At 41.0% G+C, this 26522-nt stretch overlaps 1 protein-coding gene across 4 annotated transcripts in view; it reads right to left on the bottom strand.

The window, feature by feature from the left end:
* NYAP2 (neuronal tyrosine-phosphorylated phosphoinositide-3-kinase adaptor 2) overlaps window positions 1-26522 on the bottom strand; it is a 134806-nt gene that overhangs the window by 60368 nt on the left and 47916 nt on the right. For all 4 annotated transcript variants that reach the window (XM_063166823.1, XM_063166821.1, XM_063166820.1 and 1 more), the window contains one exon: window positions 12330-12628. In XM_063166823.1, the coding sequence (XP_063022893.1) occupies window positions 12330-12628 (299 nt within the window). The remainder of the gene's footprint in view (window positions 1-12329; window positions 12629-26522) is intronic.

The following is a 26522-nucleotide window of genomic DNA, read 5'->3' as shown; positions in this document are numbered from 1 at the left end:
GCACTTCTGTTTGCCTTAGAAAGAAAAGATCTCTCCTCTGTCCATAAAGGGAAGTTTCTGGTGGTGTGTGAAGAGCTAAGTCCCATCAGGATATACCTTATGTCACATGAGCTTGGTGTGTAGAGGACACCACAACAGCAGTGACCCTTTGAGGGCTGAGCTGCTTCCTCCTGCTCCCTGCTGCCCAAAGGCACTGAAGCCTCTGTGGAATTATCTGTTGGTGCTCCTGGTAACAGAGGCAGACCCCAGGCTGATTGCAGCTTCCCAGGAACAACACTGCTATCCATTGCTGCCTGTGACAGCTGAGGGCAACAATGTAGGAAATAATTTGCTGAACTTTCATGAACTTCTTGGAGAAGGTAACTGCACACAGGCTCAATGACCCAGTGCTCACTGAGACACTGAATGAAACAAATCTCTGCAAAACTTCCTGGCTCTGGGGGATTTCTAAAACCAGGACACGCACCCAAATAGTGGACTCCAACATTATTTAATGAAAAATGGTAAAAAAGAAAATCAAGCTAGATTTAGATAAATTCTAAATGAAACAGGAAGTTTTACTCACCTACTCTATTTATCTAGAAAAATAGCCTTATTCGCTCACTTGATTTGTTGTTTTGGTTCACAAACAACCAGACCAGAAGTCTAGCAATTACTATATGCAATGACTTGAATAATTTATCCAGAGATATGAGACTCCTCATTTTTCAGATCCACAGCAATGCCTATCTTCTATTTACAGCTAACATAAGTAGGTCAAATGCATTATTTGCTTATATAAGTAACAATCTGTTTGCCGAGCTTCTAAAATAATTGCAGTCCATTAAATCAAACTGGCAGGCCTACCAAGGTGGTATTGTACAGAATACTGGGCTCTTGGGGACTTCAACATGAGATGTGCTGTGTCCAACTATTCCACAGGCACAGCAGCCCCACAGAGGCTCCTGTGCTTCCTTGGTTCCTGCACCAGGGACAAGGAACCAGCAGATTTCAGCAACCCCCTGTCACCCAGAAGTCCAGTGGACTCTGCACAGTTCTTTCCTTGAGGCACTTGTACAAAGCTGCACTGACTGACACATCCAGCAGGTCCTTCTGCCACCACTGAGCTCACATCTCAAAACAAAGCACAAGGTTGATGGCCAGGGTCAGATGAGTCACCACAGCAGGAGCAGCAGAAAGCAAATGAGCCACAATGAACAAGAGGTCAGTGAAAGGGGCACTCTTTCCTTTATCAAAAGGCCACAAGGTGACCCTGCAGAAGCAGTTCCTGTAAGTTGTCACTGAACATTTTTGGGTGAATATGATGACAGCTGAAGTGGAAGAACACTGAGCAGCTCATAGGCAGGCAGCAGTGCCTGGAAATGTAACAGCAAGAGCACTATGGTCAGAGGCTGAGTGGTATGAAATACCCACGGTAATCTGCTTGAGGAAAAATGCCTCCCAGCTATTAATTTTACTTCCATCTCCATAGGGGTGACTCCTCTCTCCTCAGCTCTAAATAAAGTGTTGACAAAATTACAGACAGGTCACACGTTATCAGCTGCCTCACACTCAGGGCTTCTCTGTGTGACTGGCATCTATCATTCCATCCTGCATTTATTTGAAAATAGTGTAGTGAAATTAGTAGAGCCTGTAATAGTGTTGATCTACACGGGTCAAGCAGCTGGCCCTAATCCCCATAAATTCAGCTGGTATGACTGCAGTGGACAGTGTCATTCTGACAGAGTTTTGGGCAGTTCCAAACAAGCTTTAGGAGAAGCATCTCCTGTTTCAAATGTCAGGCTTGACCTCATTGTTCCAGCTGAGAAGCAAGATGGAGGATAAAAAGACAAAGATGGAGCAGAAAAAGGAAGGGGAAAGCAGAAATTACTGCTATAACCTAGTGTTCACAGCCTGTTTCATTGTGTTGTTTATCAGAAGTGAAGCTCTTTGCAGGAATTCACCCCCACCACCAAGGCACAGTCTATGGCAGAGCACAGCTCAGAACAGCCTGAGCTCTGTGGGGGTTGTTACACACTATCTCCTGGGACTGCCTGTTCTGTAAACCCCTGGCATTCAGCATTTCTGAGCTGCACCATAAAGGCAGCTCAGATTTTCCCATCCTTATTCACACTCTGCAGCATCAGTGATACCCACAGGAGGCTGGGAAAGGGAACTGGAGCAGTTCCTACACTGAGTGGCTGCTTGGACTCTTGCCTTCCACAGTGACTGTCCTGAGTTCACAAACTAAACCCTGCCAGGTGTGTGGCATTCCACATTAGCAAGGACAGTGTTTTTCACATATTCCCTTCACTCAAAGTCTTCTTTCTACAGTGCTGCTCACAAAAGCAGTGTCCCATCAGCTCAAGCTTTCAATGTGAGAACAAACATTCTCATCATAAACTGATTGCAAATTACCTCTCTAAACAAAGCTTTTATCACTATCTGTGTGTTACGAGGAAAGAATCTGTGACACTGAGGGACAAGTGAAATGCTCAAGGTCATGTGAGCCAGTGGCTGTTCCTCCACTTACACCCCTGGGAGACAATGCTTAGTATTATTTTACAGAAGTCTCCATTTGGCTTAACACTTACTGACATGCAAGCATGCATTTGCAGAACTGGGATCATATGGCAATGAGTCACTGCAGATATTTGGCCACACCACCAGTATAAATTATTTCACCTTTAACAGAAAATAAATTCAGAATCATAGAACATTTTGAGTTTTCATGCCTTTGCTTGCAAACACTCATAATTAAGAAAATAAGTAGGCTAGACATATTATCAAGCTTTTGCATCCACACTAGTCCTTTAGCTTCAAGTTTGTGCTTGGCATACTTTGGTATCTTTGCTTTTGTGGTTGTGGATTTTTTTTTTTTAATCAAAAGATTGCTTACCACCCTATTCACCAAAATTCAAATGTTAAGAGACTTGCATTGTTATAAACAAAATCCTAACCCTATTGAAACTGAGACTTCTGGCACCACCTCAATGATTCTAAGGCAAGGTTTATAGCCAGTCCATCCTTTGGTATTCTGCCCAGAGGAAATAGGAGAGAGCTCCATTTGCAGTCATGCATGAAGGGGAGAATGCCAGAAGTCTCCTTAATCCCACAAGGCACTAGTAGGGCCAACAACCCAAAGGCAATACTGCTGGCTTTCCAGGCATGTTTTACTCTGAGAGTCCTGTACTTGTAGTATTGGTTTTACCACTAAGAATAAGGGGAGCTGTAAGTCTTCAATCATTATGTGCAGGAGGGTTGTGAATTTGAAGGTAGAGTACTCTTTATGAAGATCTCAGAGAAATTATAGGAGCCATGGCAAATATTATACCACTGTACTGGAAATGGATATTAAGCTCTTGCTGATGTCAAGTACACCCTGCTGCAGCTTTTTACTGCCTGCTTCTAAGCCTTTCCCCACCCTGAACTAGCAGCCAGCTACAAACCATCTCAGACTTTGGGATATGCACTTCTCATTTGGCATGCCAGCAGTTTAAAGTTACAGCCACTAAAATCAGCACTAAAGTTATGTGTGCATCATTTTATATTTTCCCCTACTGCATCTGTGAGAAGCCCAGGCTGGTACACTGTGACCTCCAGGCAAGCTGATGGCAGTGCAAGGAGGGAGCTGTGCTCTGTGGAGCTGTCAGGGCCATGCACATTACCCCAGCACAGCAGCGTTCACACACAGACAGACAGACGGACAAGCATGACGTGCCAAACACACTTGCAGCATGTCAGGCATATGTTGCCTGATGTCATCCAGCATTAAGGCAAGTGGAAAGGATGAAAGCAGCAAAGCAGTGCACCAATCAGGACTCCTATATTCAAACAGGCATTAGAAAGAAAGCACCAATGGAACAGAGGCTGGCCATGACAGGATCTCACCTGGAGCTAGACTTTAATCTCTTGGGATGTGATTCTGTAAGCACTGTGCATTCCCAGTAAAGCCAATGTGAGTGCAGGAGACACAAAATGTTTTAAGAGCTCAGTCATGCTTCACTCCATAAGGATTTGTCTCATTTGGTGTTAAAGTGAGAAGAGAATTAGGGCACCAGTTAAAAATAAGGTAAGACAGAGGTGGAAATACAATGTAATTGCTGTATAATAAAAAGTGCAGCTGTTTTGTGGCATTTGTCTTTAGTTCCAAATTAATTTTGCTAGACACATCTATTACCAAAGACCAGCTCTGAGAGTAAACAGGGGCTTTAGGATTTCAGTCTGATCCCTCAAACCCTTACTTATTTGTCCACAATGCCTTTAACAGAAAACATGCCAAAACCACTATGCAAAACAGAAGTGTAGTAGGAGTATTCTCAGATTGTTATTTTTGCAGTTTCAGAGGCATTTCATTTTACTTAACAATTTGTGATGTGCTGTCAAAACAAGGCAAGAGAATTAACCTGGATTTCTCCTCCCCTCCTCTCCTGGCCTTGACTTCAGAGCTATTCAGTGAAGCAAAATAATGCAAGAATCTAGCATTTCATAGTATTTCAGCTCATAATATTTCAGTATTATGGTCCCCTGAGGTATAAACAAAACAAAAAATGAAATAAAGTTACAAATATGATGACTTACAGTGACCTGCTGACAATGAATAGGTTTATCGATATTTTAACCTTACAGTTACATAGGGTCTGTCTATTGAGGCTGCAAATTAACCATGCAGTGAACAAGACCACCCACACTTTAGCTTTCTTCAGAGACTCCCTCTTCAGTCTGCACCTCCTGGCAGAGATTATTGATTTGGACACCTCAAAGAGCACATGTGAAGTACTTCCAGGAGTGGGTTGGCTCTAAAAACAGCCCAGTGACTTTCATATGATGTGAAACCCACGCTAATACTCTGTCCTAGATCCCAGATAACTGCATGAATGAGTGGCTCACATTTCCTTGCCTTGTTGGCATGTCCAGGGCCTACAGTGACCTGTACAGTCAGAGGAGAGCAGCCTGAGAAAATCTCCCATACACTATGCCTGCATTACGCCCAACACTGCTCTTAGGTCTGAGGTGGTCCAGTTAATTTCAGGGCAAAATGATTTGAATTCACCAGCAGTTTGGACCTGGGCTTGTGACCAGGCTTATAAACTCCCCTGAGCCCTGGAGCACTGGGGCTCTGCACTGAGAGTTTAGAAAAGCCCACATGCTCACAGCAGGAATCACAAATGTTTAGCAGAGCTTGCTGGCCTCAGCTGAGGGCCGGCAGCTCCTCCTGGACTGGCTGCATTTGCAGTTAATCTGGTAAATCAGCACAACACTCCCTGAACTCACATTATTAAGGCTTTTCCATTATCAAGAACATCAGAGCTTCCATCACTCTTGAGAGCAGAGCAATAGCTGTACTGCAGGGGAGCTGCACACTTCATTTTGGGATTCTTTAACTCTGGTGCAGAGTCTCAGCAAATGAGCAACATCCTATCATGAAAAGAGCAAGGAGGAATTCATAAAGCAACTTTGTTAAATTAAGAAGAATTAAAAAAACATCACTAAGTACACAGGCTAGACTAGCAGAACAGAGCTAAAGTACCAGCTGCCAAGTCCTGGGCACTGTGTGATTCCCAAGTGGGTAACAGAGTTTTGTGTCTTTTACCACTGCCTGGTCTATTTTCTGTTCAATGCTTGCAGCTTCCATTAACATTAATGAGCCTGCATATGTGCCTTGAGGGTAAGAACATATTCCCTCTGTGGCTTCAAAACTTGTTTATAAATCCCTCCCAAAATCACATTGTGTTCATTGCTCTGCACAGAAAGCTATTATAACAGCTATGAGAGCTGCTATGTTCATTCCCTTCTTTCCCCTTGCCCTTGCTTCTCTGAGGGATGAGGAAACAGACCTGGAAAGATGAAGGGCTGAAGAAGGTGATGCAGGGAGGCAAAGCAGCTCTGGAAACTGCAATCTGAAAACTGACTTGCTGCAGGGAGGGGCAAACTGAAGTCTCAGCAAAAGCAGAGCAAACCAAATCCCAAAGCACTGTAAAACTACTCCCACCACCACCACCCAAAAAGCAAAGCCTTTGAAAGTCTCTAAGCTATTAAATACTAGAGAACAGAATAAAATATTTGCCATGTTCTAGCTGCTTGAATGCAGGTCAGTGGGAACAAGCTCCTGGGCAGAATCCCAACACAGTCAGGCCAGTGCTGCCCTCCACCCTTCCAATCCCTGGGGCAGCAAGGAGGCTGGGAGGGGCAGGGCAGAGCAAAGGGAAAGACATGCCAGGGTTCCATTAGGGGCTGCATGGCTCTAACACTGCCCAAGGCACCATACTCATCCCCATGCCAGCTGGAAACACAGGGCACACACTTCTCTGGAGTCAGGCATGGCAGCTGAAAGCCAACTCCACCTCACTCTACTGACAACAAGGCCTGTGATTTCTGACTTTTCTGCCCTTGACTTTCCCCTTCGTCAGTGCCAGCCCTTCTCCCAGTGTGCACAGATTGACGTTAAGCTCTCTCAAGCCTCACAGGCTGCAAGAGATACAGTGCAGCATACAAACAATTATGGGTAAGACAGCACTGAGATCAAGAATCAGATTAAGGTATGTGAAGGAAAACACCTTGCTCTACACATGGCTGCTCAACAGCAGCTCACGTTATACCTATATAGCTAATGTGAACCAAGCTGCAGCTTCCCACAGGGAAAAACTGTGCTCAAATTGTGCAGGCTGTAGAAAAGAGGAAATGAGCTGTAAAATATACAGTGCACAGTATGCAAGCACTGAGGCCTCTCAGCACAATGACCCACTGCAGCTCAGACAGCACCTGGCTGAGGAGCCCCTGCCCAGGGAGGATGCCCTGGGGCTGGAGTTCAGGAGGCAGCGCACCCTTGTGCTGCTCTGCCATGCTGCCCTTTCTGCTCCCAGGCCACATCCCAGCACTGCAGCAGCACTGCAGCCACAGTGACAAGTGGCCCAGGCTGTGAGGGAGCTGATGGCAGGAGCCATGGCACAAATCTGGTGCTCCCTGCACAGGGCTCTGACAGGCTGCACTGCAGGATGCTGCTCCCCAGGCCTGCCTGCTCACTCCTCTCCCACAGCTCCTGTCACAGGGTGCAGCAGCACTCCTCAAAACCGTCCCTAAAACGCTGCACTGTGCTGTGTCAGCAGGAGCATCTTAAACTGCCCACAGGTCAACTCACCAGAACCCATCTGTCAGTCCCTTTAGACTGGTTAGGCCTGACTAGGGCTCATTAAAGACATTTCTTCCTTTGGTAGGCATGGATGAAAACATCTGGGAATAAGATCTGACTATAAGGAATGACATGTCATGGTTACCACAGAGGACACTATTTCTAAGTTCAGGTTAAATACATTATTCACTAAAGTAGGAAATAAAAGGAAACCAGCTCTATGCAAAACCAGCAAAAGTGCTAAATCCCTTTAACCCAAACTCTGCTTAATGAGAGCAGCAAAAGTTCAAATTTACAATGAAGAGCCACCAGTCTAGCTGACAGAAAACTGGATTTATGAGAGAGACCAACCGGACTGCAAGCCCAGTTACAGTTACTGTAATTGCTTTGCTCCTGAGAAAAATTTTCCTTACAAGCTGCCCACCTTAGAAATTGCTGAGCTCACTGCAAGGGCTTAGAAGGCAGCAGCAAGGAGGATATCTTCTTTCCCAAGACACTTGGAAGGAAAACACTAAACAAATTGAGTGGGTTCAAGAGGTGGGTCTCCTGCAAGCATTTTATCACATCAGTGGTAAATTTTCCTTTGCTCTAGCAGCAGCAGCAGAATTACAACCATGAATAGCATCGTGAAAATGTTATTCTGAGTTTTAACAGGTATCTGTGTGCATGTTTGGATGTACATCCAAGTATATAGAGCCTGCTTTCTCATTACACATGTATTATGCAGACATAAATTAAATTTTATAATCAAATTATGTATTTCATGTGTATTTTTATATAATGTAGTACTCCATATGACTAAGCAGAATTTAATAACAAAAAATGAACTTTCAAAATGCAGTTTACTTATATCTTTTTATTCTTATTTGCACTGCAGCAGATCTGTAAACCTTTTCTGTAGACATGCAGTGATCATATCAAAAACCCTGCTTGAGGCTGGTTACATCAGCCAATTATACTGCTTTATTACTTCCTTTTTCTGTGAGACTGGGCACTGAAAACAAATCAATTAATTATACTCCTGTATTTCTGCAATAAAGAGGCTTTCAGGATGAAGATTAGATATGCCTTCTATGCTGAAATGTTATTTTAAATTACCCTTTTCAGTTCACTTCTCACTTCCAATGTGTGATGCATGGGGCACAGCTCCATTTGTTTGCTGTTCCTACCAGAGTTTGAAAACCCTGAAGAAAAGACAACCCACATTTTTAAAAAAACTTTCTAGAAATCTGTCACAGAAGAGAAATGCATTGGGTGGAAGGCGTTCAGTGGGTGCATATGAGAGGCAGCCTGAAGAGTGAAAAATGGAATATTAAAGCACAAGAGAGGATATAAAGTGTGGAAACACAGCAACAAAGTTAAAGTCAAAGAGAAGTATGCCTTCAGGCCGGAGAGGGCTCTTCCAGGCAGAGCCAAGGTAGGCTGGGATGAACAAAACAAACCCAGTGCTGCTGCACAAGACGGGGCCAATGTGTGTCACTGCAACTTCAGGGAAGATTCTCACACTCCCACAAATATGGGAGCCAGAGCACTTACAGGAGAAGTGCACAGAACCAGTGGGGGTGTTATTGCTGCTATTTGTGCTCAGGAGGAAAAGGTCCTTCAAGCTCATGACCAAATTTATTCTGCCCCTTCTGCAGTGAAGTCAGACATATTCAAACCAATCTATTGTCATGGCAGATATTACCACGGGATAATATTCAATATTTGATTTCACCATGATCAAAAAGAGTATCAAAGTTACTATCAGTTACTGCTTTTGTTTGTACAAACAGGATCACTATCAAAAGCAAAAAGTAAACATGTTTAATAAAAATGAGTCCCTGGTTGTCTAGAAAATGTAGCAAATTCCTTTTCAGGAGTAGCCACCAGGTCAGACAATAGACATTATAGTCTGAATTATTCTGCACAGCCATAAAAATTTAGGCTGAGAACGATTTTGACTAATCCTTTGTAGAGATTCCATGGTAGTTGATGGAGAAACAAGAGGGGTTTTCATCATTATCTCCCATAGTTCCTGGAAAAGGCTCTAGTCATTTAGCCTGCCAATACCACAAGTACATGCAAATGTGTGAGACACATGCATATAAAAACATTTGGGTACAATATAGACAACAGTGACTGAAAGTTAAACCTGCCTGTTCTTGGACCTGAGCTTTCAAAGACATCCAAAAGAAAACATGAATATTGTATCCTACAGAATTTCTCACCTGAAATTAGGAAGAGGCAGGCTTACAAAATCTCAAATTCAAAGTTTGCTACTAGAATGAGAATTGTTACATAGGTAAAGACATAAGTAATGACCTACAAAAAATAAGACTAGTAGAATCAGAATTTCCCAGGATTCTCTGAGTAAAATTTCATACACTAAATTTATGGGAATTTATTTTTGAGCAACAATCATATTTTCATATTCAGTGACAAAGCTTGTCTAATGTTTGTATCAATCAATACTGCAGGTAACGAACTTTGGCTTCCATCTGTTCTGCACCTCTTTAGAGGCTCTAATCAATGTATGGCCATAGATTTTATATAAACATTCCTATATTAGCCAGATTACTGTGAAAATTCATCCAAAAAAGTTACCTTGGAGTGCACAGCTGATAACAAAGCCTCTCCTAGTGACAGTAAAACATCTTAGAAATCCAGTCTGTTCATCTAAACACCATATTGTACCATCCTTGAATATATCTGTGCTAAAAAATTGACTGCTGCCTTATAAAAAACCCAATCCAAACCAAAAAACCTACAATCTGATATTTCTATGTATTAAATTCTTTGGTGAAACCCCAGTATACATAGAAGCAGTGCAAGCATCCTGAACACACAAAACCAACTAAGTTTAAAGGGTTCTGTCAATTGAAAACCTCCAGGACCAACTTCATTTTAGCCTGAAAGTGTCCAATGCTGCTCTACTTGCAAAGCGGCAGAATGAGCATAATACATGTCATAAATTAAACATCAGAAAGATTCTTAATGTTCCACGAAGGCATTTATTCACACTGAAAATTAACATTTAGGTATTATCTTTTATGCTGGTGATGGAGTATTACTCATTCATCAGTTTTTTCCAGAGATTTGCTATGAATATTCAGCTCTTTCTGACAACAGTGAGAATCAAGGTGCTCTGCAATCCTTGGACTCTGGTATGGCACCATTGTCATGCAGAGGAACCAGAGTGAACAAGGCTGCAGCACCACACATGTCACTCATAACTCGTGTGATGGGATAGATCAAGCTCAACCTGCACAGAGTGGAGGAGGAAAAGTGTCTTTGGAAACAGAAATGTCAACCAAGTTTGAACTTTGAAATCTGTCAGAAGGGACATGACTACACATTCCTTTCTTCAATTCAAATTTCAGATGGCAGATGATGATGAGGGAAAGGAAACAAAATTGTCAGAACCTTCCAGAATGACAATAATGCTGAAAAAAATCTAGTTCTGTGAGGACAAAATCTGTATAAGGGGTCTGCCATGACTTCTGTGAGGCTGGCAGAATACTTGGATGCATTTCAGTTATCACTGTTATTATTGCTACTTCAAATCCGTCAAGTTCTCTTGGTTCTCAGCAAATGAGAAAAAGGGCTGGGATATGGATGTAAAACAGACTCCATTCCTAACCATCCTAGAGATGGTGCTGAGGTTGGCTGCTCTGAACAGCACCATGTACTGTGTGACTCAATTCACACTTGCAGGAAGAGTCATTATACAAATTATAATACATTAAACCCTTTCCTACTACCCTGTCTGCAGAACAAACTTCATCTAGTCTTGGTGATTCTGGTTGGACAGATTCAGGGAAAAAGAGTGCTAAGAGACATATTGAAGAATTATAAAAATACTTTAAAATGTTGTATTTTTAAAAAGAGGTTTAGAGTAATGTAAGAGCTCCTGCCTTTCACCTCAGAGCATATCAGACCAAGTTTTTGCCTCTTTTGATAGTAAACTAAAATTTGAAAGACTTTCTGATGAGAAAATTTAAATATCAAAGTTAAATGGTTTCTGTGTAGGCTTTGATCCAGTAAAATTGTGGAAAACTGCTTTTGTTAAGGACAGTCACTTAATGCTTGCATTTGTCATGTTAGTCTGCATGGAGTTGATGTCATGGTTGCTGAATAAGACAAGATATGGAAGTCATGAAAAATGTCATAAGCACAATAACTACCAAGACCATAAATAAATCCACAGCTTTGCTCAGCACTTGTGTTCAACTTCACGATCATAGACATATGTGCCACCATGATTTACACATTCATTGGCATCTTTGTTATCAGTGACAACTTTTTAAAATCAGATTTGCTTAAAGGGAGTCATAGCATGAATGTAGCTAACAAGTATTTCTGGCCACAGCACCAAGCAAAGGGATACACACTAGGAGGACAACGTGCTGCATCAGATGTCAAACTGATATGTAACACAGCAGTGGGAGACACCAGCACTGATCAAAACCATTTGTTCTTATGGGTTCCTTCCTATAGTTCACACTGTGAAGCAGAGTCATCCTGATCTCTCTAGGAGAGAGTACAGCTGGTCCTACTGCTGCACAGAATGTATTTACAGCATGGAATAAAGGAAGGAGATGACCCCTACAGTGTTAGCTCATCTTTAGCAGTGCAGAGTAAGGAAGCAATGTCTTTACTAAAACTATTTGTTAATTCTCTGGCTGAAATGTAACTGGGAGGAATGGGAAGAGAAAATGTACGCTCGGACACAAACAGAAGCTTTGGGCTATCCATAATATCATCCTGGCTACAATTTTTACTGTTGGATGATATTTCCTTGCTGAGGAGTTTCAGAGCCATGAAGTATTCTTTTTATTAATTTCTGTTCTTCACTCCTTTGTTGACAAGAGCCCTTTCCAGAGCTGTGGTTTGCACCATGCTAATTGTATGGTCAGTGGTCCTTGGCTGGAGGGCAGATAACATTGGCCTAACATTCTAACTGACAGCAATCTCTTCCCCCTTCATTTGGAATAAATTCAACTCATTCTCCAGTATACATACAGACCATGTAAGTGGTGTAGTTCTGTGATAAATGTCAAAGGCAAAACTATCCAGAACAGTTGGATAGTTGGTCCAACATTTAGACATGAGCGGTCTAGGATACCTGTGTTGACACTGTTACACAAATACAGAAACATACAGCTAATTCTTAAATGCAACAGGATAATCTTAAGACTGGCTCATCAACCCCCTTTTTCTCAAAGAATTTCAGTGTTACCTTCAGTCCTGTCTGGTAGTTTCCCACTTTTGCTTGTTGTTCCAGTGTTGACAGTTTCAGACGAGGTGCTCAGTTTGGTGTTGGGGTCTCGCTTCGGTTTTGGAGGCGGCTGCTTTCGAGAGCTGCTGCTTTCATCATCAGTTCCTCCAACTGAATGAAGAGACTGGGATCTGACAGTGAAGCCACTGGAGCAGGGGTGTGGCAGTCTGTCCTGAGGAGCAGGCATTGTCATAAATCCCATGCGGAAATGTTTCCCCACGTAGCTACCTTCATTTCCTCTTGCTACTTCTCCACCTATGCTGTAAGAGAAAATACAAATATAAGCAAAAGGTCCTCCTTTGCCTGAACCATATCTGGAACGAGGGTCTCAGTTCTGCCTGTGACAAGCAGACCATGTTTTTGAATTTGAAAACAAGAAATGCTCTTCTCTGGAAAGAAAATGACTACTAGAAAAGTCTATTTTTCAGTATAAGCTGCCAACAACTGAGATATAGATACACTGCTAAGCCCTCAGAATTTTACAAAAACAAATCAAGACAAGCTTTTGTCAGGTTTCATAGTATTCTAACTAGAAATTTTCTACAGAACAAATTTCAAACATTGAAAGTCAGAACTGAGTTTTCAGGAAAACAGGAGACTGTGAGTAGGGCAAAGAATAACACTTTAGAAATACAACAGGGGGTATTGATCCACACCCTCTGACACATCTTTGACTACAGATGCTCATGTAGCTTGGGAAACAAGGCTCATGGCATCCAATCAATCTTTTCCCTTGAGACAAAAGAATGGTAGAGAAGAAATATTCTAAAAATTACTAGTCTATAGGAAACTCAACATCACATCAAATCCACGTAAATCTGCAACACAAGCAGCTTCAGACTAGTAAATTACAAGTGTAGGAGATGAAAAGGCCATGGACACCAGGTGGGACACCAGGAAGAAAATAACCTCCAGCCATTTAGAAACACAGGTAAAGAAGAAGGAAAGTTAAGTTGAAACAAGTGCTACCATACCAATCACTGCATTTTTCTGAGGGTGGCATGACTGAGAACTTGATATTATTCCTGTTCCACTCATGCTTATCAGTTCTGAAAAACAGCTCTTACTGGTGTTTATACTGCAAACCAACAGCACATTTCAATTCAGGCAAGTCAGTGACTATGCAAAGAAACTCAGCAACACACACAGGTCAATGTGGGCCTGTTTGCAAGGAGGTTTGAAATGGTACCACTGTGGGCACACAGAAATGTCAGCACAGGAACTGTGAAGCATCAGAGAGCTCTAATTAGCTCCTGTTTCCCCTTCACACAGAGTAAAGCTCTAATTTGGGTAAATCCTTCTCTGAAAGTTTCTTACTTGATCTTGCCTTGGTCTGGTGAAGTTTATTTGGTGCTGGTACACATTTCCTTTTTTAAAAGAGAAGAGCATGTCTCAGAAGTGTGAAGAGTAAGCAAGGACACCTCATTTCCACCCCATCTTCACTGTAGGTAAAACACAAGCTGTATCTAATTGTCCTAAAGGCATCAGACTGGCAATGAGCAAGTCTGTATATATACAGCTTAAATATATATATATATATATATATATATATATATAAGCTTTGTACCTGATAAAGCAGAACCTTTGTTTGCTTATTACTCTCCCTGCATTTTTATCCCATTTCCTCTCCACTTTCAAAACTGGTTAACAACAGAACAGGTCTAACTGACCGTGTGCCACTTTCCAGGGACACTGACACCTACCCATGTGTGCACACATGCCTGCCACACATATGCACACACTGGTCCATGCTCATAGCCAAGTTGTTGCTAAATCCTAATTGGCATCAATTCTGAAGGGATTTGCAGCCAGAAAGATCAAGAGGTAGAACTCATTCATTTGAATATTCTAAAAAACCTGTAGTTAGTTTGAATGATTAACTATGCCTCCACTAATCTTTCATAAATTGTTCTGAAAATAATATAATTCTCTGACACTGGACTACAGAAAGAACCTGTCATATTATTTAAAGAAGATTACTATCCAAACATGATGAAGAATGCAGGTGGGGAGTCTGCTTCCTTTCTTAAATCCATTGGATAATCATGTTTAGCAAAGAAAATTTCAGTTTGCCATGTCTCCAATATTACAATTCTTAATAGCTTACATTATTTAATTACTGCATTTACTTCACTGCTGTGAGAAGGTGTTTGAACCATCCACAAAAACCAGGTTTTATGCCAAGCTGGGTGGACTTGCACCAATCCCTCTAAGGTGATATAATTCACCCTTTTCCTAAGAATACACAGAACTGCATTTATATGAAGTGTGGGGGTGTTTTTTTGCCAAACTGCTGCATCTTGTATTTCAGAAATTAAAACTTACAAAATGTACTCCTGGTGTCTAAATGCATTGTATCATTAAATAATTAAATCAAATCCTTCCCCCCACCTTAATTTTTCTTTCTTTACTTAATTGCAACATAGATGAAACCCTCACCTGCTTCCTACACTTTCTCCAGAGCAAAGAGCCTAGAGCCAGGTGAGAGAGAGGTTGTGGCTACAGATGGGAACAGAACTTGCTGCTGTGCAGCATCACAGCTGGAATAGATCTGGTCTTGCTTTCCTACATCCTCTGCTCAGCTACCACAGAAAACCAGCAGAGCACCATTTTCCTGTTTTCAGCCACATTCAAAGGAGTATTCATTTGTATTTGAATGCAGGAGCCAACACTCAGCTGGTGGTGAAGCTCTGTAAGCCAAAAACTGAAGAAGACTGCCCTCCAATCTTTGGTCCTGGGCCCTGGTCATTAACCAGGATCACAATAGACTTAGGTTTGTTCCCTACACTGGTAGCAATTCCCAGGATAGGGCAGTGGGTGTTTCCCAGCTGGCTCTGACCAGTTCACACCACCACCACACACAGTGGGATGCCAAGTTCACACCTCAGCAATGCAGACCAAAATCTCCTGTGTGTAAAGAGAAAGGAAGAACTCCAGACTTGCATCAAGAGCACAAAATCAAAAGCAAGATGTCAGATTTCAAATGTAGCATCCCCTGCCCTCAGGTAGCAGCATCCTGAAGGTCCATTTAGACTTGTGCAATGCACAGTCTTGCTGTTGTTACATCATGAACCCAGACAGAATGAAAGGATTTATTTATGCACTCCTCCTGCTCACAGCCACAGGAATTGGCTGGGGCTAGCACGTGTCCCACTTCAGCACCACAAGCTGACAAAGAGTTACACACAACTTGCTGTGCAGCAGTGACTACAAAGACAGTGAGAGAGAAAGGAACTGTGTAGGTCTCACTCCATTATTTCTGACAGGTAAGACTCTGTGCTCTTCATTGAACTGATAATGAGTTCTATCTCATTTCAAAACTGTATTATGTGAGTTGCTGCCAGTATTACATAGTTTATTAATATATATGGAAATGCAGATTTGGATTATTCTTCTGAGAAGTTTAAATTTGAACTTGGCCAGGATCAAATGCTTCTCTGACAAACAATTATATACAGCATTAAATAACTGTTAAAAATGCAAGACATTTGTCTGCAAAGAGAGCCATGATTATATAACAACAAAATCAATCACATGATAGCTTGCGTTAAACACATCAAAGCTGACTTGGTGCTGAAAATGCACTTCAGTGTTTGCCCAGGTCTAGTGAATGATGTGCCACAGGTGGAGAAAAGGGCAATGCCAAGTGTCAGACACCTTTAAGAAGATTGTTGTTTACCATCTTTTCCTTCAGAACCACATTACAGCTCCAATCCCAGCTCAGCAGGCCCATGCAAACCATTGAGTGCTACCAGGTTACACACTCTCTCTTTGGGGGCACTGCAAGGGAAGCAAGACCCCATCCCATCCCTCTCCCACACAGTGATGGAATTAAATCATTACAGAAAACACCAAAACTGTCAGATCAGTCTTAAACCAGCAACAGCAGATTTCAGCTTTCATTTCTAAAATATGAACAAGAGATCTGACTGATGGAGCCAATGAGTCTCATTACATCTCCACACAGGTTTTGTCTGTCAGCTGAGATTTTTGAGGTCAGAACTGGGCTAGCATCAAACCACACTGGCCTGGCTGCTCCTGCAGCAGTGTCAGCCTGCTGGCACATAGGCTGTGGTCATGGCAAGGCTGCACACTTCACAGCTCACTTCTGGTGCTCTGCCTGCTCTTTTCCACAGGGCAGATACTGGAGTACTGATGTAACTACAGCAGAGAATAATGGAATAACACCTTTGAAGAACTACAGAGGAGAAAGTCTTTTATATTATTAATTTCACTACATATCACAAGAGTGAAAGTTACAGAGAAAGACTAAACATTAGAAATGAACACAGAAAGCAGTCTAAATGTAAACAGCATGGGGAAGGTCATGTCCACCTTGCTTTGCCATGAGTCATAATGTTCCTGCTGTCTCTGAACATTTTTTCAAGTTGTTAAGTTAGAAAACTATGGCAAATAAATTTTCATCACATTGATGAAAAATATATGGCAAACAATAAGTATCCAGAGGCTGTCTGCATCAATCAGTGTGGTCTTTTTAATTTGCATTGTTCCTATTTATTATTGCAAAGAACAATTTTAATTTGCTGTGCTGTTTCATTACTTGGTCCAGATAGAAACAGAATTATTTCCTGGAAAAAAAATTAATAGTTGTATGAAAACTTTTGTTTTACTTGGTGTCACTGTTTAACTATAAACAAAATAGAATTAAATTATTAAATTCCTCAGTGCAGCTGTAAGGAGTAGAAATCTTGGACTGAGACCATAAAGTCAGAATACCCTGGAGATGGATTTTCTTCCTAGCTATCTATCAACTCCTGTTCTTGGTTTTCATGCAAAAATTCTCCTATCAGTTTAAATTTACACTGGATTATTTTCATCCCTCAGGCACTAAGAACCATTTCATAGTTCTCCTCATCTTTGCATGGTTTCCTTTTTTCTTCCTGGGCTGCTTTACATTGGATTTTCTGCTTTTTTGGCACAAGTTCAAAAAGGGAGCTACACCTGATTAGGAGATTTGACCTCCAAAGCAGGAAGAAGGGGGATTTGCTCTGCTGGGTATGTATCATCTTTGAAGGCATTTTAATTTCTTTGCTGTGATGCATTCCAGTCAGGGACCACAGAAGGTCACCATCCTTCTAAGTGTTGGAATTCCAGGTAGCCAAGAGAAACCATTTCAAGAGCAGCTGCTTCTCCTCTTGTACTTGAAGATTCACCACAGACACTGGTTCATTTGCTGGCAGAAGCTGAGCTGGGAGTCTCTGCAGGCTCCTCTGTGGAATGGGGAGAGCTGGGAGTTCCAGGGCAAGTGAAGCACATGGATGGCCAGGCTCCTTCCCTCCGGGGAGCTGCAAGCCCACGCTGAGCTAATCCCCCCTGACACGCTTCTAATCCACCAGGGAAGCCATCTGAGTCAGAGACAGAAGTCACTAAAAAATTAACTGATAACATAGGAAGAATTTTCTGCAGAAATGACTAATCATCAGCAAAACAAAAGGAATAAAAATACCTAACTCAAGGATCTTGTTCAAGCTGGCTTGACTGTGCAAACAACAGTTTATCCCATGGTGTATTTATATTTTCTGGGTTAAGACAGTAGCTACTGCTGTTTTAACCATTTCCTTGCTCTTCCAGCAGAGAACACCCAGCTGCCCTGCTCATATCAAATGTTCTGCATATGAAGGGCTAAAATGGCTTTGAAATGTCTATTCCCCATCAGAATAAATTATGCACACATATACTAAGGATGACACATTTTACTTTGTATCTGAGAAGCACTTTCAAGATTAGCATAAATTATATTTGTAAATTAGAGGTTGGATGCCAAAACAACAGAAGATATACTATTTTTATCCCCCTAAACATGATTTCAACAGACCATGAAATGTAATACTGAAGAAATAAGGACAGGATCACAATCATGGATTCAGGAACTACACTTAGGTATGGTTTTGCACAAATCTATAGCATTTTAATCACAAAAATTAAACATGCAAATTACACACATTTATCTCTAATTTTTTATAACACTTCAGAGTTCCCCCTTCTTATTCCCAAAGAACATATACACTTTTTTTCTGCATTACTTTTCTGAAATACTCAAACGACTCACCATGATCTCAAATCAAGATCCAGAAGGTAATACTACCATCCTTTTAGATATAGGCTAAAGCACAAATGAGTTGTGACAAAGGTCAGATTTAGAGCCGTTTTGTGCACCTGGAGGACTGCCTAAAATGAGCAGCCAATATGTCTATGCACATCAAATTTCTTCCCTCTACCATATGCCTCTGCTTTTGAGGTAGGAGATCAGGTGCTGCTTAAGAAGTCAGTCCTCTCAGGATATACAGAATACATTACTGCTACAAAAAATTTATTCTTTTATCCCACCTGTCAAACCCACAGGCCCAGGGTTTGATCCTGCAGACATGCAATGACAATCCTGCTCTGAGTACCCAAATTATTGCACTGAAACACCCAGGAAGCTTTGTGGAAATTGCTTGTGCCTCATGAATCTCTTGTAAGCAACACCACTCACAGATGTGTATCCACTGCCTATTTTGACACTGGGTTATTTCTTTAAGCCCTTTGTGCTCTTCTTGACAGTCTGCCATCCCCAACAGGACTCACAGAAGATTCTCCAGAAGAAACTGAACTGCCACACCACATGTTGTGGTTGCACTGTAAGATTAACTGAATCCCTGGGGAGCAACCAAAAGACAGCTGTAATCCCTCTGCAGTGCACAGTGGATAATAAAAGCAGAACTAACCAAGACTGTCCACAGCAGGTTTTCCACATGATGCCAGAAAATCTGATTTCAAATGATGATCTGGTATGCTCTGCAGTGAACTACTTTTATAACACAAAACATCAAAAATTCTAGCAAGAGTTGGAATTTCAGGGAAAAAGAAAAAAAAAAAAGAGCAAAATCAAAACAATCCCAAAACACTTTATGAGAAACTCTGATAAATTTATAACTTTGTTTGCTATTTTTAGAACAAATCTAACATAAGCTGGACAGTTTGGAAAGGAGTAACTGAGGAGTAAGGACCTTTCAGATCCACAGAGAGCTCAACAAAATTATTTCATGAGTCTGAACAGAAGTGCAGGTACGAGTTCTATTTTCCACTGGCACTGCTGCTATTTATAGCAAACTAAGGATGCCTGCATTGGGCTGAGCATCCCCAAAGGCCTGGCACTGCTCTCTCAGCAGGAACAACTGTCCCTGTTGTACCTGGGTACAGGGACCCCAGTGCTGCAGCCCACCTGTGCCTGGTGACCAGCTGATGCACGTGGGGACATCTGTGGGCTCTGAATACACAACACTGGAGAGGCTGGAGTGAAAAGTGCTCTGCTGCTTTATGGATACAGTTATTTTTAATTTTGCATTGGGGGATGCACAGCTAAAAGCCAGCAAATGAAAGCTCATATGTTCAGAGTCACCTAGAATTAGACATGGAGCATATGCAATGTTTAAACTGAGTGCAAATGCATGTTCACATTAATGGAGTGGGGTTTTGCATCCTGTCAAAAACAGGTGGAGCTCGACCAAGGCTGTGTTTTTATCACATTCACTGGAAAACCACATGGCTCAGACTCCATTCTGCCTGAGCAACTGCAGCTAAGTAAATATTTCAATGAGATATGGGAATAAATTAAAATGCAGAATAATACTTGGGCATTTCTGGAAGAAAATGTTTCTTCAGTTTTGACTCAAAGTTTCAATGGAAAAAAGAAATCTTTGCAGAGTAAAAAACCCTTTTTGCGGATCAGATGCTGTGAAAAGTTAAAACCTGAAGAAATTAATGAAACGTGGTGAAACTCTAAGACAGAGACCTGTAAAGCAAATGCTCTGTGTGGGCTGAGATGTTACACTGGGTCTAACCTTTCCCAATTCAGGCTTATTTCAAACATTAATTGTACAGATGCTCTTCTCAGTCCCTCAAGCAAATGTGGCACTACTTTTTTTTTTTTTTTTTTTTTTAATCTGAGCTTACATTAAGTTGACAAGGAAATTATAGTTTTTAAAAATACTTCCTATGGTATCCAGTTCCAAAGAGAAAGGACTCTGAAAGTACTCTTCAATCCTGAGTGGCAGTGAACAGGAGGAGCAGCATTTCAATTCAGAGGACAATCCCTGAAACACTGCACTTTAACATAATCTATAGCAAAACATACAGATTATTTTTTACACACCTGGTCACCTGATGGTCTAGTTATTCCAACATTCTTCTGGTAGTATAGTCATTCACAATTTGCAGTTCAAAATGCATTTCCTGAGCTTATCTGGCTCTTCATTTCCTTTTCTAAATGCCCTGTGAGTAGGTAGGAAGGGGAGAGGCACTTCCTGGCACACTGGGAGAAGGTCTCAGTAGCACAGGTACAGCAGGGATGTGACAGGGATCCAGGTCACACTGAAAGGACAGTTTTATGCAACAGCCACCACTCCAGATCTGTCATATTCATATGGGGCAATTTTGCCTCCAGACATCTCAGCACACGACAAAATTTGGAAGTTTACATTCTCTTGATCAGGCATTTATCTGATTACAATTTCAGGCACTGTTTTTATTGACATTCAGGGTCTGTTGGTAGTTAATAAAAAAGCATCTAGACATTAGCAATATAAATTAAATTTAACCTACAGATTGTATGTTAAAATTTTCATTTTAGGGGAATGCACACTTACAAGGACTCTGCGTGCTGGACTGGTCTTTGTACAGAAAACAAAACAAAAAAAACCAAAAAAACCCCAAAAAAACATTTTACTGCAGTTTACCCAGCCTAGCTACATAAATGTGCTGCTGGATACTTCACTCTGCTATCATAGGTTGTGGAACCCATAGAAGTCTTCATCAGAAAATCCTTTTTTACCTGGAAGAGCCCTGCCTGGGCCCATCACCTTGACTTCACAGCTAGAATTAACTATCCTTGTGCTATTAGGTATCACTATCTCTTTTCCTTCTGATGTCTGAAGGAAAGGTTTCAGCTCTTTTGTCAATCACTACTCTGTATTTTAAGTGGACAGCAGTGACAATCTCTGCTTTGCAAAATGAAACAGACTCAAAAAACTAAGTGAAATGTTTTTGATAAGTGTAATAAACCCAGGAAACAGGAAAGGGAATCATTCCACAGATGTGTACATTGGTGTCCCTCCCTCCTTCCTCCCAGGACAGTCTCAATCTGCTAAATAAAACTACATTAAATCCTGTACATCAGTATCAACTGTTCCCCTCAGAGCCTGGAGAGGTTTTTTCACTAAGATACAAAATTCTCATGAAGATCTCCCTGCTTATGTCACTTCTCTATGTGTAACAAAGTGATCATTATTGCCACAACAGAATATTAATGTGCTTCACATCTAAATTTAGAAATAATACTATAAAAAACTCTTTCCTTGTCTTGATGGATGTCAGTTTCTTAGCCAGGCTTGTCAGAAGCTACTTATTTGTTCATAGAAATAAATTTAAAAGGACATTTTATTTTCAGAAACACAGTTAATTTAATATTGCACATCAGAGCATGTGACAAGCAAGTGTAGCGGGCACAGAGGTGGTCAGGACCCAGTGATTTGAGTCAGGACACTGACAGAGGCCAGCCAGCAAACACATGTCTGTCCCACTCATGCACATACTCAGCACAACCCTGAACCCTTTCCACACTGAGGTTTTCCAAAACATTCATTGCATCTCCATTCCCTTTAGAAATCAAGGTGAATTGTCCAAATGCCAAGCACAGAAACTCTTTTCTCCTCTGTATCCATGAACAGATCTAATGGGCCAGACCCAGGAACTCCAGCAGACTATTAAAAGGTCTTTATGTACACAGGAATTTAACACCAGAGACAACTGGCTACAATAAAAGCTGCCAATAAACCTCCAAAGCTGCCAGAAATTGGCACATGCTGATTTTCATCACTCACAGAATTACTTTTGCAAATGGGATGATCAGATAATTTTGGGAACTGCTGTGTTGTGTTTTTTTTTCCCTTCAAGAGTAGCTTTTTGCCAAATTTTTGAGCAAAAATCTATGTCCAACAGGCTCTGACAGCAAAGGAAGATAGTGCTTAAATGCTCCTTTAGGGACATGTACTTACATTGCCCAAAGGGTCATCACTACAACCTATGAAGCTGCAGTGAAATGCAATTTTGCTGAAGCAACAGCTTGTTTTCCAAGCTGTGAAAGTCTGTGTGAGGATTTGTTAGGGAGCTAAAACATTAAAACAAAGAGCAACACCCTTGTAACCTGCATTTAATGGTGTAATGGTAAATTAAGTGGGGGATGTACTAGTTTAGTTCCCTGCATAAGAGGTGATCAGCTCTGTGCTGTTCACACTGAAAGCATGTAAATTCCCTTTATTCCTCAGGCAACTCTTCAGAGCTGTCATTTACTGAATGTTATGTTTCAAGTGTCTCAGCTTGAAGAAATAATGCTGTGTGCGCACTGAGGTTGTGAGCTGTGGCAGCCAGGGTCACACTAAGTCTGGACCTGATTTTATGTAAAGATGACAAACCACAAATAGTGTGCTGTCGCTTTCCTTTGCTCTAAGAATTATAGTTAAAATCTGCAAAGCTGCTGGTAATAAGTTGTAGGGAATATACATTTCCAGGTTGCTTAAACCCCTTTGAAAATCTTCTATCTAGGAACAATAACCCTGACATCATATGAAGTGGATTTGCCTCTCCCAAAGGTACATTGCAGGCAGCAGCCCACTTTAAAACAACTGAAAGGGGAAGAAGCTCAGAGACAATATTTGTGTGAGGTCCCAGCACTAAAGTCCAAATCAGTTATCTGCACACCAGGCTTCACACAGGGGCTGTTTCTGTCACTCAGAAGAGCAATTCAGCTAGGCTTTTTAATTGTTTATGTATTTTTAAACCCAAGAAAATAGTGTTCTCTGCTCCAGAATATGTGATACCCCTTTCCCTGCCCTGTGTCACAGTGCCCACACAGGACACAGCAGCCTGTTGTCCTGTCGTTACTGCACCAGCCAGCCCAGAGTTTGCAATTCTCACATGCTAAGACAAAAAAATTCCTTCAAGGTGGTCTCATGATAAAAATCTGAAACCAGAGCAGCCTCAACTCAAACATTTTGGGTCATTATATGTAAGACTGGAACAGTAGACTTTCAAATCCTATAGAGAAGTCGTGACAACGTATCTTTTAATAGGCACTTTCACCCACTTATTAAATGGTGATGCCCTACTGAGCTTTAAGAAATAGCATCTCTGAATCATGGAAGTTGGAAAATATTTTAAAGATCATCAAATACAACCATCAATCCAGCACCACCACCATGTTCACCACTAAACCATGTCCTCAGTGCTAGAAGGATGAACCTTACTGGGCTTTGCACACACACTTCTGTGAATTGGCATGTGAAATGATTTTGTACCCTACCTAGAATTGCATACAGAAATGTTAATGTTCCTGGTGGTGAGCAGCTCATTATCCTGGTTTCTAGAATCTCCATTTTATTTTTACCTCAGTAGAAAGTGAAATATAACAATTGTTAAATAAGAGCTAGCAGCACCTAGTTATTTAACCAGTGGATACATTGCTTTACAACAAAAGTAGATGATTACAGGTAAGAAAAGAGATGCAGCACAACTACATTATTGCAGCTTGAAAGTGCCTTCTAGAAACTTTGTGGAGGGAAAGGGTAAAATCAACATATTTCCCATGGTGGGCTTTGAGTTAAAGAGCTAAATATGACTTGTCATATTTTCAAGTTTTGCCTTATATCCACAACATATTTAAAATGAGAGCCAAGGCTGTTTCATAGTCCTGCTGTTGGATTCTGGAATGGAAAACTAAATGCAATCTAAGGTTGTAGACATAAAGCTTGGGAAGTCAAAACTATGGAGTTTCACAGATGTTTGTGAGTGATCCAAGCTGACACTTTTAATCCACACTCAGATATTAGAAAAGGGATATTTCATAGGTGTATCCAGTAAAATTAGGATAGCTTTGATTCAAGACCCAGAACAGCATCAAAAGGGCTCACAAAATGATAGTATCAAGGAAAGAAATATCTCCTAAGGAGAGATTCCATTCTGTGACAGTGACAAAACTGGGTCATCTCCTAGATGTTAGCATCTATAATTCTTAAAATGCAGATAAAAACACATACAAAGTATAAACTTTCACAATACACTGGAGTTATTTATGCATATACTTACCAATCTGTGTTTACTGCCCTTCAAGCTGCATACAGAAACAATTAGATGCCTTTGCAGAAGGGGTAGTATGGAGCATGCAGATCTATAGCTTTGATTTAAAGAGTATGACAGGCAGTCAGTGTATGTCAGAGGAAGCCCACATCAGCAAAGAGACATGTTAAAGCCACATTTAAATTTTCTTTTTTAGGACTGAACAGATGAGTGTTTCCTTCATGTTCTGAACACAGTGAGATTGGGAAATATTCTGAATTTCAGGCTAGGAGAAAATGGATTGCTTCAAATTATAGGAAAATGAACAGCACAGATTTTATTCCTCACTTTCAGCAAAACTGAGTAGTGCATAGCAGAAAAAGAAAAGCCAGATGCATTCCTAAGTCTGTTATATATTTCCACCAGAAGCACATAACTAGAAATTAACTATTTCACTACATTTTTCAGTCTCATGAGATAAACATTAAATTCAGCTAATGAACTGGAAAGAAAAAAAAGTCTATGGATTGCTATTTTTTAAATTATTAAATGAAACAGGAATACAGGCAGGAAATTAAAGGCTGTATTCCTGTATTAATACTGATGTACAATTAGAGCAGCTAAAGATCCCTTTTAAAAAGGCATCAATATCACTTCCAATGTAAAAAAGGTTTACATTGCTCGTTAGAATATGAACTGAAGCTATTTCAGCTTAGAAGAGTCTGATTGCAAAGCCATAACTGTTAAAATGCAGACTAGTAGAAAGAAGACAGCTAAGCTTAGCAAATGGGTTGCATTTTGTTTTTGAAACCAGAGACTCAAACCATAATATATGATGGTTTGAAAGAAGGCACTACAAAATTGAGAAACCTGAGCAGGACCCCCAGTCCCTTCTGTCCCATTTCCATGGACAGTCTCCTCACATCCTTTGTCAAAGCCAGGCTCAGATCTGTCCCTCTGTGCTCTGTCAGGACTACAGAGCCAGAGAGATTATAAACAAACTGCTCTGTTTCCTATGCAAATATAACAAGGTCAGCTTTTTCCTCCCAAGTGAAGTCACTCAGTAACCACAGTGAATGTGGATGGCTGGACGAGTGTCTCAGAGTGTCCCTGCAGAGGAGCTCTCTGTGCCCTGTGCTTCCTGTGGCCAGGAAGAATGTGAGCCAGACATGTCTCTGTCCTGCTTTTTAACTGCAAAGTGCAAGGCAATTGAGAGTCAAAACAGAGCCTAAATCACCCATAAACCAAAGTTCTTGAGATTAAAGCTCCCCAAAACTTCCTTTAGAGACAGTTATACACACATGTACCACTCACACAATCTCATGCAGAAAGCTTCAATCTCAGCTAGTGCTGCTCCTAATGACAATGTTCCAATATGTGGTTTAATAGTTCCATTGGTATTCTTTGAGAATGACTGTTCTTGTTCCTTTTTGTTTTGCTGCACTTTTTGTCATTTTGCTAGCTTCCATCCCTAATGTGTTATATTATTATGCAGGTCCTTGCCCAGTCTGTTACCTGCTCATTAGAACTCCTGTGGTAGAAAATGTTCCTGCAGGAACCTAATTCTAGTGCATTCCAATTTATTTTCAAGCTGAGTGAGTCTGAAAACTCAAATTATTAAGGTGAGTTTGCAGTGATGTATTTGATAGACTGTGTTTTGTTGTGTTTGGGCAAAGGGAAATTCATCTATAGAGTTTTAACTTTATACTTATAAAGCTAAACGAAAAAATAAGCAAATCTAGATCCTCAAAGAAGCCTGCATCCACTGGGGCTTAAAAGTGACTAGGAGATCAATGGGCAAAACAATTCAAGGCATTTCTTTGTCAGCTGTGTGAGAAGGATATATGGCAATTAGCGATACAAGCGTGTTCTGATGACACTTTCACCATGCAAACCTACTTTGGAATTCTCCAAAATAGCTTGGAAATTTCCAAACAGGTGTTTTTAGTTTAAATTGCTAATAAAACCACTGAGTGGATCAGTGAGTTGAACTTACAACAAGGTCCAGCAGCACAAAATTTTTATGTGCAATTTTAGGGCTGA

Source organism: Melospiza melodia, chromosome 12 (assembly GCF_035770615.1).
Source record: "Melospiza melodia melodia isolate bMelMel2 chromosome 12, bMelMel2.pri, whole genome shotgun sequence".
Taxonomy (NCBI): Eukaryota; Metazoa; Chordata; class Aves; order Passeriformes; family Passerellidae; genus Melospiza; species Melospiza melodia.
This window is presented reverse-complemented; position numbering and strand designations above follow the sequence as displayed.